The sequence below is a fragment of the Amphiprion ocellaris genome, chromosome 9 (assembly GCF_022539595.1).
Source record: "Amphiprion ocellaris isolate individual 3 ecotype Okinawa chromosome 9, ASM2253959v1, whole genome shotgun sequence".
Taxonomy (NCBI): Eukaryota; Metazoa; Chordata; class Actinopteri; family Pomacentridae; genus Amphiprion; species Amphiprion ocellaris.
Window position 1 is genome coordinate 33,904,424 of NC_072774.1, and position 15,848 is coordinate 33,920,271.

The 15,848-nt window shown below is 40.5% G+C and overlaps 1 protein-coding gene across 10 annotated transcripts in view; it reads right to left on the minus strand.

Moving 5' to 3' along the window:
- Positions 1–852: 852 nt before the first annotated feature.
- ubr5 (ubiquitin protein ligase E3 component n-recognin 5) overlaps positions 853–15,848 on the minus strand; it is a 32,110-nt gene continuing 17,114 nt past the window's right edge. For 3 of the 10 annotated variants that reach the window (XM_023271457.3, XM_023271449.3, XM_023271447.3), the window contains 31 exons: positions 15,679–15,825; positions 15,378–15,496; positions 15,091–15,217; positions 14,574–14,703; positions 14,220–14,380; positions 13,555–13,794; positions 13,137–13,260; positions 12,799–12,910; positions 12,531–12,662; positions 12,103–12,135; positions 11,234–11,491; positions 10,846–11,114; positions 9,892–10,103; positions 9,516–9,749; positions 9,314–9,387; positions 9,025–9,197; positions 7,794–7,943; positions 7,247–7,464; positions 6,900–7,020; positions 6,000–6,372; positions 5,753–5,840; positions 5,515–5,659; positions 5,002–5,132; positions 4,732–4,792; positions 4,351–4,532; positions 4,114–4,198; positions 3,861–4,016; positions 2,968–3,081; positions 2,679–2,823; positions 2,466–2,551; positions 853–1,617 (listed from right to left, as the gene is read on the minus strand). In XM_023271457.3, coding sequence (XP_023127225.2) covers positions 1,405–1,617; positions 2,466–2,551; positions 2,679–2,823; positions 2,968–3,081; positions 3,861–4,016; positions 4,114–4,198; positions 4,351–4,532; positions 4,732–4,792; positions 5,002–5,132; positions 5,515–5,659; positions 5,753–5,840; positions 6,000–6,372; positions 6,900–7,020; positions 7,247–7,464; positions 7,794–7,943; positions 9,025–9,197; positions 9,314–9,387; positions 9,516–9,749; positions 9,892–10,103; positions 10,846–11,114; positions 11,234–11,491; positions 12,103–12,135; positions 12,531–12,662; positions 12,799–12,910; positions 13,137–13,260; positions 13,555–13,794; positions 14,220–14,380; positions 14,574–14,703; positions 15,091–15,217; positions 15,378–15,496; positions 15,679–15,825 — 4,813 coding nt within the window. In that variant the 3' untranslated portion in view covers positions 853–1,404. The remainder of the gene's footprint in view (positions 1,618–2,465; positions 2,552–2,678; positions 2,824–2,967; positions 3,082–3,860; positions 4,017–4,113; positions 4,199–4,350; positions 4,533–4,731; positions 4,793–5,001; positions 5,133–5,514; positions 5,660–5,752; positions 5,841–5,999; positions 6,373–6,899; positions 7,021–7,246; positions 7,465–7,793; positions 7,944–9,024; positions 9,198–9,313; positions 9,388–9,515; positions 9,750–9,891; positions 10,104–10,845; positions 11,115–11,233; positions 11,492–12,102; positions 12,136–12,530; positions 12,663–12,798; positions 12,911–13,136; positions 13,261–13,554; positions 13,795–14,219; positions 14,381–14,573; positions 14,704–15,090; positions 15,218–15,377; positions 15,497–15,678; positions 15,826–15,848) is intronic. The other 7 variants (XM_023271452.3, XM_023271450.3, XM_023271448.3 and 4 more) reach the window with 7 other exon arrangements.

Consider the following 15,848-nt stretch of genomic DNA (forward strand, 5'->3'; position numbering starts at 1 on the left):
TATGGCTCCGTCTGACTGGAGGAGCCGCGGTGCCTTCAAGACAGTTGGAAACTAGAACTTCCACGTTGTAAATCGCAACTGCGTGTTAGAGCGGTCTGTGATTACTACCGAAATAAAAGCAATTTGAACGAAATAGTTTGGATTGCTACTTTAATTTTAACATACTACACCTATTGTGTCTTTTAAGTGTCAAATTTAAACTGTGCTTGAGACAAAACTTTGATTTTACAATTATATGCCTACACATGTAATATCACATTTCTCATTAGTTTCTAACAAGTTAACTTATCTCTATGAATGAAACAACCAAAATGTTGGTTCTCAATTAAATAAACTTTCCCAGCTAAATTAACTGGTCACATTTCCGTTTCCCCCAAAGCATTCGAAGGCAACAAAGCGGTCCCTGACAGCTCCAATTAAATGGGCGGGGTCGTGATTTCTCCCATTCTGATTGGTTAAAGCTCTCGGTTCAAAAAACCTGTTTTGAATAAACTTTACCAAATCCTTTAAAACAGAATTACAAATCCTGTGCACTTGCCAGTCTCCAGCCTTAAAAAAGTGTATTTTGTAAAACCTTACCTGGGACTGTACCTTAGTTCGATATAATGCAAACAAAAAATCCCTACTTGCTCTACAAATTGAAGATGTCAGCACTTAGGAGATTTAAGGTTAAATGGCCTTTTAAGGTGTGTAACAGTAACTGTGACTGAATTATTTGGAATGAATTATGGTTTACGTTCACTTAGGTAAAATTGTCACAGGTAAGTGTAATACGCTCACATTAATGTAACATTAATTTGCAACTATTTTTAACAGAAAATGACCAATTGAAATAAAATCACAACGGACAAATTATTTGCATCCAAGTTTATTTTGAAATTCCCTACTCCACCTGTACAAGAAAAAAAGGACTTTCCACAAAGGCAGCAGTGAACTGTCAGTGATAGTACTTTTCTAGGGAAGGAAAAAACTTATAATCACAGTGTGTCTTCTGTACTTCTTTTAAATATTTCTACTGCTGTCATCTTTGGCTGGGTTTTCGGCAGACAGCTTTCTGTCACACCAAATTCCTGGGAAGCAAAGGTTTAAGCCAATAGAGCAGAGCTGTGGGCTTTACATTTTACAGTGCCAATGCAGGAATGTTCTGGACCGTATACCTCTTCTTCATGAACACAAAAGAAAAAAAAACAATAAAAATTGAAATAAAAATAACAAGCTGTTTGTGTTCACAACACAAACAAATATTACCGCCTGGGGAGATAGCGACAGTATGTCGATTTCATAAAAGTGTTTAGACAAAAAATAAATCTACAAAAATGGAGCTAGGTAAATATTACACAACAGTAAACATGTTTTTCTTTTTTTTCCTTTTCTTTTTTTTTTTTAAACTTTTCTGTTGAACCTCTACACAAAACCAAAATTCTTGGTCTTAATGGCTAGCAGGAGTTTCTGTTTAAGTATCTGTTTTGAAGAGTAGAGTGGCACATAGAGACGTGAGATGCAGGTATTGGCTGTGGGGAGGTGCTGGTCGTCTGGAGGCCGGATGGTGATGGAGGGCATTGGCTGGAAACCCTCTTCGCTGGCTGGCAGAGACGGACTGGAGGTCCAGAAGTACACCTGAAGAGGAGAAAATCATTAGTCACATTAGTTATCACTGGATTTGATTCTAAGAAAACCATGTTCAAGTACACTAAAGTTGAGGAGTATAAAAATGACCAAGAAACAGACGACTTCTTGAATACATTCTTACTCTACGGTTCCTATCACTTAGAGCTGCTCAAGTTGTCCTGCTTGCGGTTATTTGGTATTTTGAAGATATTTTGCTTCTACATGAAGAAAAACAATAAATCCCTTTTCTAAAGGACTTGTAATAAATTTATGTTTGTGATACAAAGGACAAAGAACACAAAGTGTGGAAACAAAAGAATGAAAAAAGAAACTAAACTGAACCCCAACGTACCGGTATTGCTCTAAATATTTTCCGTTTTCAAAGTCAAAACTAAGACAGATGCAACCACAAAACCCACCACTCCTGCCTCTTCAAAGAATTCAAACCAGACTAAAAGTAAAGTGGTGTCAAGTGACCTACTAACCAAGAACGACACATCCTTTTTGCATTGCATTTGTGCAAACAGTGACAAACTAAGACATGAAGTAAAGAAGAAAGAGTTTATTTGACCCACAACGTTTCGAAGTGCGTTTCAGAATCAAAAGTGTTTTTGGTGAAATTGTTTCTCAGAACCGAGGACCTAAATCAGAATTCATTGTCAAGATAATGTTTTGCTTTTAAATTTTAAATATCAAAACTGAGGCAGTTTAAAGAATCTAACACCTGAGGGTCAATATTATATATCAGTTATAACTCATGTAATGTAACAGGAAGATTTACAGACAATGCAAAGCAATGGCTTTCTGAAAGCCCTTGTGAGAAATGATTTCAGAGATAACTATGATAACAGACTTACCAGATCTTGCCTCTCAGTCATACTCATCTTCTCCACTATGGACCAAAACCAGCGTTTAAACTGGAGCAGTTTGTCTGCATTTTCCCCTGTTGGATGAACAAAATCTTTGCTTAATATATTACAGTAAACCTGTACATTAGTAAACCTCATATTACTGAATAAGCAGAACATGGACAAATACTGAGCAGAGGTGATCCAGACAGAGTGACGTACCAGATTCATCGTTGAAGGAGGTAAAGCTTATGAGCATCTGGACGTTGACTTCTCCACAGCCGTTGACCAGCAGCCTGAAGTCCTCAGCGGTTAAGTCCTCCAGGGCATTTTTAGGAAGGACATCCAGCAAACCTTTCCTCATTGCCTTTAACAGACAGTCACACGTGGTGTAAATAATGTGTATTGATGACAGACAAAACATTCTGTGTTCCACAAAAACTCTTGCTTTGAGTTAAGATTTAGCAGAACACTGACAGCCAACTATGAGAGAATATTAAGTCCTACTTACATGAAGAGGTTGCTCAGCCACCACCAACATTCTGTGCTCTGCGTATTTCCTCACATACTCGTACACATTAAGGGGAGTTACTGGCATGTTGACCCCGCCAGACAGAAGCTCCACCTTAGCAATCAAGGATAAGGCAGACAGTAGCTTAGTTTGTGAAGAATAAATGTACAAACATATCTGAGAGACAGCTGTATTTCAATGCAGCTGTTAAAAGCTTTTGTGCCTGAGTGCATTCTCAATCTGAAATTCCATGTATCACAAATAAGGGAGTGTTTAAATCCTCTGCGTTCAGAAAGGCATTTGCACTGCCCCTAAATTACAAATCTTTCATGCAGAAAACCACAACTATGTTGGTGTAGCAGGGGGAAAAATGGTCACCAAGTTTTGATCAATCAATTATATGTTGAAGCACTCTTCGGATAAAACACAACTTGCCTCCCAGTCTAGCCTTTTGCTACATCTACAGTTCATGTTTTTACTAACGTTTTTCCGGAGTTGGAAAACCTGGAAATCTATACATTTTTCAGTGCCATTTTTAGTCAAAACAGCACAAGGTAAACCTAACATTTTGGAAGTTTCCCATCGAAGTTTGGTGACGTAACAGTATAGTCCAACAGATTGTAGTTGTCTGTTGCTTCTGTTGATCACTTCAGACATTACATATACATACACACAATTTCTTATGGCGTCATGCACATTCTTTCCACTCACATGAATATGGCCCCATGCTTCTTGTTAATTTTTGTTCTGTGTTATGTTTATATGTCTATTAGTGTCTGTAGTTTACTGCTGGCGCCTCTTGGACAGGTCATGTTTGCAAATGAGAACTGGTTCTCAAACATTTTTACCTGGTAAATTAAAGGTCAAATAAATAAATAAATAAAGTCTGTTACCTGTCCAGCTCCTTCCTCTTTGCAGAGGTCAATGGCAAAGGCCAAGTCCATGGCAGCAAATACTGCATCTGCTTCACCAGCCTGTGAATGGCGGATCAGCTGCCGGAGGCTCTCATACATGACCGGGTCAAAAAAGGCAAAGTCATGCCAGTTCACCTGCAGTGGCAAAGATCATAAGTGCATTTACCAATTTTATTCTGAAAGGACCTAAACCATAGGTGGACACACGTTATTAAAATATATTTTCTCTTACCTTCCTACCAAGCAGCACTTTGATGACATGTCTGTTCAATGTGATTGGACAGAGTTCGTTCTGCAGCAGACATAACCCCAGTATTCTGTACAGACAAGACAAAATTTTAACTTGCCGTTTTCTATTTTATTAAAAGGCATGATTCACATCCATAAACTTTGCTCTGATTAGAAAATTTGGGTAAAATGAAACTTCCTTTTGACCCAACCAAATGTATGATCGTTTTCAACTCATTACCTGCCGATGTTACGGAAGCAGTTGAGTCTGGCCTCTGTGTTTTTGCCAGGTCGAGGGGAGTAGAAGCCTCGTTTCCCAGGCTGGTAGAAGAGAGGAGCGTTGTCGTCCCCATCGTCAGGGTCGTCTAGCTCCATGTCAACTACACTGCGTGTTGAACCGTGACGTTTACGGTTCTCCTGCTGCTACAATCATACAGAGGACAGGGAGAGGGGACTACATTACAGACTGGCTGTTAAAATGAGCTGTGTTGTGCAGAACCGAAAGAGTTTGTCTCAAAGTGAGCCAAACCAGCGTAGATTCTCTAGGATATTTCTACAACAGAGTAAGAATATAAATAAAGACCTGGTAGAAAAATAGAGGGGAAAGAGATCATTTGTTTACTTGTGCTTTCTCTGGAGCCTCGGGGAGACCCAGGTCCAAGATACTGTCAGCGCCATTTTCCCTGCAGGAAGATAAACACCAGATTTTATAGTCAGTTTGAAAAATGACAGTAGGAGTACAGTATAAATATAAAAATAGTCACTCGTTCTGATGCATGTAAATTCATTAACATATTTGTTTTATTGTCAACTGGTTGAACGCCTCTTTATCAGATGCATAGGTTGCTGTGTTTATGCCTGAATGTCTGCGTGACTTTTGAGATTGTTTTACCTTCCGTGTGCAATGAGAAGCTCCATAGCCTCCTCTACTCTGGCCCTGAGAGAGTCCTCGCTGGCCAGCAGCAACAGCAGCTGGGCAGGAGACAGCTCGAGCAACATGCCTGTGATTTTACTGGCGAACGCCTAAGGAGAGGAACACAAACTGGTCTCAGTACAGAAAAAAGATAACAAAAAGGAACTAAATCCAAACAAGAAAGCATCTGAGAGAATGTAAATCTTCATGCAGGCCTATTAATTAATTCAGTTGAACATACAAGCTCATATTGGTCTCAGTCAGAGTAAACTACTGTTATTACAAGGATTCAAAGTCACTCATTCGAAAACTGATGTGGAGTAGTGACGGTGATAGATGAAAAGTCATGTGGTCTCCAAAGTCAATGGACTTCTTCCTTGTAGAGTGTGAACAGGCAAATCCAGTCTCATGTAAAATATATTGCCCTGTTTTTAACCTGTTGAAGCCCTGTCTAACCAAAGCTGGTTTTATGAGATACTGATGGCTTATTACCGGTTGCATTGCGTGAACTCGTGGGTAGAGCCTTTCCCCCAGGGCTTGTCTGTGTGCAGGCAGGGGGTCTGGCTCATCACTGGGGTTTCCTTCTGACGAGGGTCTAAAAGGCCTGGTGTCTATGGACAGTTGTCTCCTTGAATCTCTGTAATGACAAACACAGGTTATATTAGGGACATACTGAACCCACAGACATTTTGTTTCAAGTAATAAGGGAAATATATGAAGTTGACTTTACCTGTCTCGGTCTCTCCGAGATCCTGCTCGAAGTCCTCCACTTCTCCTCTCTCTTTCTCGGTCTCTATTCCTCAAACGCTGCATCAGATCTGCACCACCACAAATGAAGAAGTTCACTTTTGAGTGTCATCATTTGATGAAAATCTTTTACTCTTGTAATAGTTTAACATCTCAAAAGTACCATTTAATGCAAAAATGAAATCAAGTTCCATAATGCAGTATACAGTAGTTTCTATGTATTGTCATACTTGAATTGTAATCGTGATGACACGTACTGCTGGCCTGCATGCCCTTGCTGACACTCTGAACACAGTCCAGGTTGGGCAGCTTATCGTTGGAGAGGAGGGCCAGGGCGATGGCCGTGTAGAAGCTGCGGGCTACGCCACTGCCCTCGCCAGGCTCATCTTTGAAGGTAACCTTCACCCGGTGTACAGCCATGGGTGTGGTTGTGCAACGCCTGCCAAAGTGCGTGTTGAGCTGACGCATTGTCTGCTGAATTAACTGGTCTCTGTCGCGGTCTACCTCCAGGGCCAGGTCGCGGGACTGCAGGTTCCGAAGCTTCTCCATCTCCCGACGGAATTTGGATTCTTTTACCTCAAAACCGCCCAGTTCTGTTAAGATCTGAGGATAAACAACAAAGAGATAACAGGGTTTTAGACATTTTCATATTTATACTGAATCAAATGATTCCTTTTGATGTGAGACATTTTCTATATGGATATGGTTATGGTTATCCAAGTTTGTATACGTCAGTCTCTTTTGGTTAATAACCTGGTGTAGATAAGAGAAGTGAGAACAAGCTGGAATATGGAATGTATGGTGATAAGAGGCAAACATGTAGCAAGCTGTACTGAGCCACGTTTTTGAAAAAAAGAGTTGGCAAACCAATGCAGGATGAAAGCATTAGCATATATTGAATGTAAAGTACGTTTTACAAGTAGGAAGATAGAGGGCTTGACTGAAGGTGCAGATATGCGAGTGATGTTTAGTATCTGCCAAAACATTTAGTATAAGAATTTGACAAGATGACATAGAATTTCAAATGTCATTGCCGTATTGTTGTTTTGTATTTACTGATTTTCAAAAACACAGTCTGAAAAATAAAAATATTTGCAAATTTATATGAAAAAATAAATAAAATAAATTACCGATCCTGGCTCAGCTCCTACATCCTCCATGAAGACTCGACCAAAGAGCTCCAGTGACAAACGCCAACGGCCAAGTAGCATGTCATGTGAGATCATCATCCCCATGAAACTGCAGTGTGGTCTGGACATATAGAGATACACACCATTTAGATGTTATAAATCCATTTTAAAGGCATATTACATGCAAAAACAACATAACAGGTTATTAAGAGAATTTTAGACTTTGTTGGGGCTAAGGATCTCATCTGCAACAAATTAATTCAAATAAGCTTTCACTGCGTTTCTATTTTCTGCCAGCAGTTTCAGCTGTTACCTCTCTCACAGGAAATGCATTGGCAGGTGCTTACCTGAAAGATGGGAGAGGAGGACCATCACTTTCAGTGAGGCCGATCTCAGCGAGTAGGCTGCTTTTCAGCTGCGCCGCAAGGTCATGGGGTGAAGGGCCTGGTTTGGAAGCCTCCAGCTCCTGTTCTGCCAGTGACTGGTTCTCAGCACTCCGCTGGCCAGTTTCCATGCTCATCACATTTTTCAGGTTGGCTGAGTAAGACATCTTAGTGGGCAGGATCTGTTTCAGGGCGGTTCAAATTTGTTCTTTAGTTATGTGAACACATGTATGCCTTAAGATGATGGCAGTGTGATGATGACAGAATGGAAATGGGACACAGAACACAGGCTATGTTCTAATATCCAAACTTAAACAATCTTGCAGACAAAAGGCTATCCAACATATCCATTATTTCTTGAGAAGAATAGAAATAAATAATGAATATTGGATAGTTTCTACAGATGTCTATTTAAAAATGAAGATATTTCAACATTTCAATGGTGTTTGTTATGCATGGATATTAGAACACAGCTGCCAGCGTGTTTGTCCAGTGAAGAGGGGTGGTATACCTGAGAAGGGGAGGGTAGAGAGGAGCCCATGTTTACCTCCAGGCAGTTCCTGTCCATGCTTGCCTCAGCCAGGCCTTTGGTTGCCACATAAGAGGAAGAGTACAAGCCCTGAGAAGGACGACCGAACAGATCCTCCTTTCTGGCATTAGGCTGTTACAGAAGAACCAAAATTGAGGCCTTTCATATAATGGCAGTTAACCGTATCAACAGTTACGTAAGTCTAGTCAATAACTGTGTACTTTCTAATGTGTTTGCATTCTTGCTCTGCTGGCTCTGTCACTTTAAAGTATCCATTAGTAGGTTGCAATGGTCCTCATTCCATAGCAAAAGACACAGACTGAACAAAAAACCCTATTCATTTTGAGCATCACTCTCCTGGTTGAACAGCGACATCATATCCTATTCTCTGCAGATGTAATTGGTTAAAGTCTCCCTTAATGGGCTGGATATTCTAAAGCTTGGCATGGTAGCCAGGAGGAGGTTCAGAAATCTAGTTTCCTCTCAGTGCTTGAATCAAAACAGGGTGAAATGTTAATATGGAATTTTTGCCCATTGATACCAAAAAGATATTGCCTACCCCAGCTTTAAAGTCATAATGACACTAAAAATATCCAGGCTAATTTTATGCCAGATTGCATGTAATTTGAGGAGAGTCGCTGTCTGACCAACCGCCTGAAGAATGACAAGTATAGAGCCTTTTTTCCATTCTGTTTACAGCAGATTTGCACTAAGTAATGTTGCTGTTGTCAATATGATCAAAGATGAGAATGATGTTAAGGAAATGTCACTGAACAAAATTGACTGTAGGTTGGAGGTCAACATTCAGCATGAGCAGATGCATCATGACCGGTCAAATGATCTGGACATCGTGAATGCAAGTTGTACATTTTGGTCAATCAGAAAGGCCAATTAAAATGTGTAGTTTGTAATAACAATTAGCAAAAATGAAAAGTGGTTCCAGTTTACATGACGATGCCAAGAAGATAACTGACTGGGTCACCAATCACACATCATTTTTAAGAGGAATCTATTTCTTTTGCTGGTGTTATGACCATGGAGACGTGCCCATCACTAACATAGTTGTAGTAAATATCAGTGCTATGCTGTTGCATACTTAGTATGCTATTAAATGGAAGTAGGATGTGGATGCTGCATCTTTAATCTCCTTCCATCGTCACCATCTCAGGAGGATCCTGAGAATCACACGCAGAGACAAAGCAGCAAATCTGACCTGCAGAAGATGGGGCTGGTCTGCCAGTGGAATAGCTTCAGCTAAAGGAACATCAAAGGGGTTGGGTGGGATGCAGCCCAAGAAGGTCATGGAGTCTGAGCGACGGAAAAAGGGGTGGTTCTGTCCTGTCTCAGCCGGAACTGGGTCTTCATCCTTGTCCTGCAGAGTTGAACCTGAGGAGAAAGAGAAACAGTATGACTTGAAACATCAACATGAGCAAGTAAAACGATCAGTATTTTTGGTATTGATGATACATTTACTAGTGTTAAATATTTGGTATCTGGTTTACTTTGATTGGTGTCCTCATCATTCTCATGTTCTGAATCCTCATTGTCCAGCCCCAGTTCCAAAATCTCTCGATTCCTATAAGTTAAAAACAGATAATGCATTTACTTTAGGAGGTGTTTAATTGAAAGGTATGGTTAATCTAAATGCTTATTGATTAGTGATGTAGTTTTCAACCAATGAACAAACTCATTTTCTCCTTTTACCTCTTCCTATCCATCTGGGGAGTGTCCAAGGTGGTCTGCTGGTTCATGGCCTTTATCCAATAGATAAGAGCCTGGAAAACATACGCCACATGTTTCAGCGAGCACACGTCCAGTACAGGAAGCACATCAGAATGCTCATCATTGTGGGAGCGCATCAGTGAGAGGGCGTAGTTCAGGAAGTCGCCTCGTGCCGACATCATGCCTTGACGAGCCGTCAGCAATGTGGCCGCTCTCCTGAAACAAATGCAAAACAAGTGAATATGTGCAGCAAAGAACTTTAAATTACATTAGAACTGTGAACATTTGGCTCTTTCTGATTACTGATTTAAACTTAACAGTAAAGTACTGTGAAAAACAAATATTACAAAAAGTATACCTGCGACCTTCCAAAGTGCGGAGGCTGGCCTCCTCCCGAGCAGTCATGCGTTCCCTGCGAGCAGAGTGCTGAGAGGCGTGGAGTGGGTGACTAGGGTGACCGGGGTCTCCAGCAGAAGATAAGGCTGAGCCATACCGTAACTGAGCCTCAGTGGAATCCATGATTGACACCATCCAATTCCAGGTCGGAATCAGCTTTTCCTCAACATAGTTCTGGTTGACACAACAAACATTTCAAGCTTTACTGACTTATTTAGGTGGATCTGAATTTTATTAAGAACAGTGAGAATGAAGAAAAAAAGATGCAAATAAATCACAGTTAAAAAGGGATGTAATTAAATTTTACAATTTATTATTATTATTATTATTATTATTATTATTATTATTATTATTATTATTATTATTATTATTATTATTATTATTATTGATTAATATTTTTTATCATTATAGGCCTTAACAGTTAATTTCTGGTTCTTCAGTGTTTATGCCCAGAAAAACAGGAGTTCAAGCTAAACTAGATCTAAACAATGTTCCCCAGAGCTCCATAAATTTGCAGTCAAATAGCTTCCTACAGCACATCACATGACAATGTTTTAAATGTATTAGATGGGTAAGGTGGGACAATTTAAACTTAGATGTTAAAATTAGCAAAACTAAGGAGAACTGCGTGACATAGGATGGACATTTTTTACACAAGCTGATACTGAGGTATTAACTAGTCAAGACAGCATATTCTTCTGACTACAAGAAATGCTAATCATGGTAAAGAAAAAAAACAATCTCCTAGTATCATGATTATTTTTTTTCCTGTTGTGAATGTCTGTTTAGTGAATATCAAAAAAAACTTCATAGAGAAAAATAATACAAATATTGGATATATTACAGATAAGACAGTTTCAAAAACGACTGTACTGGTGACTGTATTCTATTCTCAAGTTAATGTGATCTATTGTACCTGGAGATTGACTGCATCCTGGTAGGTGAGCTTTACAGCGGCAGGATACTGGGAATACACAAGATGGTTATACTTGGGGATCAGACTCATGAGGTCTGAGATCTGCCTGATGACGATGCTGTAAGCACGGGCGAGACTGCTGGCAGATGTCAGGTAGCTGCTGGAGTTGCTGGCTTCCAGAGCCGCTGCTGCTGCTGCAGCACTAGAGCTGATTGCACTGGAGCGACGTAGGTTGGTAGGATCAATATATATCAGGCCCGTGGAGCTTGCTGTACAAAAACAACATAACAGGTTGAGTTGATACACTAAATTTCTGTGACACCAGCCTGGAAACACAACAGTAGACCTTGTAAAATGCAACTACAGAAACGGACAGAGGTGTACTAACCAGCTGGTGTTGAGGAGCTGGAGGGAGCGCTTCCAGTTGCTCTCTGGCTGGGTGTGTTTCTAACAGCCCACTGCATAGAGCGAGGAGCCTGAGCTGCACTGTTAGCATGGGAAGTGCTAGTTGTCCTTTCCAGTGGCTCATCCAAAAGGAATGTCTCCTGGTCAACATCATCGCTCTGACTGCTGCTGCTGTCGGAGTCACTGGAGTCATTGGACTGGGAATCATCCTCTGAAAAGAAGGCAGGGACACTGCTGGCACCTTCAGAGGAGAAAGAAAAGGGACGTAGAGGAAAGATAAATGGGGCAAGTTTAATGGCTTACATAAATACCTTTACCTCCCTCTCTTTTGGCTTTCACATCAGATTTATCCAGGCAGGAGTGCGGGTTAGTGAATCACACCACTACAAGGCGAACAACACTTTTTTGACAGTGAAAACACTGACGCATCAAGTCAAAACAACAGCTGCATTCTCTGTTGATCAACTTGTGCTAAATGATACATGGTTTAATATTTTTTAACATTCAACTATGTCATCAGAGAGAAAGAACAACAATGTCTCACTTGTCAGAATATTCTATGAGTAAGTTAAACAACAACATCATTAGTTAGTATTGCATATTTTAGATGACCAAGGAGAAAAAACACCACGCCACTTGAAAAAGCTACACATTGATTAGTTTGTTACTGGGGTGAGAGACCAACAAGGCTACACTTGTGATGTATTAGTTAAAGATGGAAGACATAGTAACAGTGAAATGTGAGAAGGGGACAAACTCAAGGAACTTTCAGCAGGAAACTGTGTATGCACTTTGCAAATTCACTCTTGCCCTGAAATCTCTATATGCATTGAAGTAAAGAGGAGCTCATACCAAAAATAGGAAATGCCAAGGACACCCTACTGCCTGCAAATGAAATACATCGGGTATTCAGCCAGGGACCATTTTGTCTGCTGTATCATTAGCTCTCCAAACATGAATCCCCACAATCCAAAATGCTGATTGGTAAGCACTAGTGACTCTGTGAGGACTGAATTAGTCTGTAACTCAAGGAAAAATACACCAAAGTGCAGCGAGACAGAATTGCAATTTCTTTTTAATAGGCAGTTGGAGGCTTAAAAAAATGGGAAAGAATTCAGTTAAAAAGGCAGTTGCAGTCCTTCCCCCCGCCCAAAAGAAAATAAAAATACTTAAAATGAACAGCAGTTAGAAACTGAAGACTGTTTCATAAAATAAGGGGATTTAAATAAAAATCTAATCATAAATCTAAAGTAACACATTGAAAACAGCTGTTAACCAACCTGCTTCAGAGCCAGCAGTAGCTGCTGTGACGACACTCCTGCGGCCACTAGCATTATCCTGATTGCTGTGGTTACTTTCACTATCGCTCTCTGTTTCAGCAGCTGCCAGCAGGTCCAACTCCATGTCACTTCCTATAAGCAGTGACAAACACAGCATCATGACACAAGTCACTGTTGACTGGGATTCAACTTCATTTCTCCAACTATATGACCAGCTTCAGTTTCACCAGTTGCCTTGAATATCTATAGAAAGTAGGATGTGTCTCACCATCTTCATCGTGCTCATCATGCTGTCCCTCTGCTTCAGCATTTTCTTCTCCCTGTTCCTCCTGGTCATCGTGATGGTCTTCCTCTCCTGCTACGCCCTCTACAACTTCCACCTAAGAGACAAACACAATATAATCAGATTCTAACAGAGAATACTTTGAGGAAAGCTAGGGAAAACTACATTCCAACCTGAAATTAAACAGAAATACAAGTACACAAAACAAATCAAACATCAGATGTAAAACTTAGTGGGGCCCCTACTGTCAGAAACTGTCACCAACATGCACTTGTAATCAAAGTACGTTAATGTCTTAATGATTTATTAAGGAGACTCCCTACCTCTTCCACATCTGCCGATACAATGTCATCCTGCTCCTCGTCTCTTCCTCTGACAGGCTGAGACTGGCTGCTGCGCCGAGGCTGGGGGTTCCTGATGATGTAAGAGGCAGCTGTTTGGCTGGAGCTGGAAAAAAAATAACACAAGCCCACTGTCAAAACAAATAAATCACACACTTGAAGAACTTTCTTTTCCTTTTAGTGTATTATGTCAAACAGAATTCTGCTCAATGGTTTGAAAAGACTCACATCTGTCACATCTTTACTTCAGTTAATAAACATAAGGCTCTTATCCAAATTTCTCAAATGATGTGGGCATTTTAATCATTCATATATCACTGCCTTGAAAGAAATTGCCAAAAATATTTTTTTTGATTCCACCTGACAAGAAAAGAAAGATTAAAAAAAAAATGTAGCCAACCTGCTGGATTGGTCAGGCGAGGGCCTTGGAGGCAGCGGTTCAACAGAGAAAAGCTCCTCGCTGCCCTGAACAGCATCGATGCTGGTGCTAGCCAAAGTGAAAGGAGCAGTGGGTCTTGCGATACCCATTCGCACTGGAACAATCAGTGACTCTGCCACATTACACAGCTCCTCTACAGCGTAGGGCAGGAGAGCCTGGAAAACACGTCGACATTTCCCAATGGGCTGGGGGATGAAGTTGCTATGTGAAGGAAATGGAGAAGAAAACAGAATAGCCATTTGTTCAGAAAATCATGTCAAACTGGTATCAAATGTGTAGTTACACTGTGTATGACTCAGATGGTCCATTTATTTATTTAGTAGGCCCTTTGTCTAAAACATTGCTTTACTTGTAAAGTCTAAAACTGAACTCTTCAATTCTTGAGCACTGTGGGGCACAAATAAAAAAAGAACCCAAAGCGGATACATAATTCCAGCTATTTTCATGACAGATCTGTTTTTTTTTTTTCCCATTCAGTAAACACACATAATTTAAATCAAGGCTAATATCAACATTTTCGATTGACTCAGATTTAGCAAGGAAAGGGACGTCATAGTGAATGGTAAATTTTGCAAACATTGAGTGAGATTCTACCTAGTAAAAAAATCTGCAAATCGTGGTCTTACTTTTTCTTCTTGGATGAGGCCATCTCCACGCTGAGGATGACAAACACCCGGGCAACAGAGCGCAGGAACCTCCGGGTGACGTTGACTGCTTCCTCTCTCCGGCCAGGAGTGTACTTGTTCTGCAGCTCCTTTACCAGAGTACCCAGTAAAGTGTCGATGAACTAAAACAGGTACAAAAAAAATTAACACCTTCTGAGGACCACCTTAGGAATACAATTGAAACACTTTCAGGGTGATCAAAACAGTGGAAAATGGACAAGCAGGAGTAGGGTTACTATTTAGGTGGTAGTACTTGGTATTTTTTCTGAGTAACAATTACTTTGCGTGCACACGAGAAAAGACTACTGGACTTACAGTGATGTCGGGAGCACACTTGACAATGAGGCAGTGTGTGAAACAGTCAAGGCGAATTGTGCCACTTTGCTGATTCAAGTAGACCTGCTCTTCAGGCAGGAGGTGGGCGATTCTGCTGCTGGCACTAAGTCTGGGAAATACAAAAAATACACAAGGCTAAATATTGGCTGTTATTAAGCACCAATCTGTGAGTAACTGTATCTGTAAGTGTCAGTTAACAAGAACCTTTAACTACACCACAGTGGTGGTTCGATTATACCGAGCTCTTCATTCAGGTTGAATCAGTATCAATGCCAATACCAATCCTGCATGTATGACAGGTGTATGACTTGCAATTAAACAAAAAAACAGTACACAAGCAGGTTTCTAGATAATATCCTGCAACTAGGACACTCTCTCTAAAAAGGATACACTGATGTTGAGTTTTATGCATAGCATTTCACAGTTGTACAAACTAAGTTTAGGATTTACGCTCTTTTTTTTACCAATCAAATTGCGATATGGGTATGAAACTTACGGGTCTTTGTTCTCCTGAGAACCAAACATTATCATAGACTTGAGAGCATTCCAATCCTGCAGGACCCTCTCCAGAGCCAGCTGAGCAAAGCGGGGAGGTTCTAGGTCATGGTCTGGCATATCAGAGTCTGAAAGAAGAATACAACACGTTTCTTGTTTTAAAAAAACTGCAGCATATACAGGTCACAGCAAAACATAATCTCAAATGAAGGCTTCTAAAAATGTGTAAATTACTAGTCTGCACCAATGGTTTAAAAGGTGGGTAAAAGAGAATAAAAGTGAACTGACCTTCTGCATTAGCAGCCTTGCGGTTCCTGTCTTCTCTGATGCGTGGTGGTCTATACTGACAGTGCTCAACACTCTGCCTGGCAACAGTCTGCACCAAGAACAGTAATATATGCTCTCCCCTGCAGATGGAAACAAAGGCCAGGCAAATTCATAAGCTTTATCTCATGAGTATCTTTGCAAATACAGTAGTATCTTAAAATCAATACAACTACGCTAATGAAGCCTGAAATGCCCAACTGTATTATACTGAAAATTAGTGTATGTAAAATGGATTTAGTAAAGTCCAGTGCAGAGCGCATACCTGCTGTTTGGTGTCGTGACTAGGTTTGTAGTTGTGAGTAATCTGTACAACAGATCTAGGCGAGCAGCCTTCTGGCCAGCTATCAGTGTTTTACACTTGCATTTCTCCCAACAGTCACAGTACGCCGTCGGTGAGGTCCTCTTCAGCCTGGGCAAGAGCAGTAACAACAA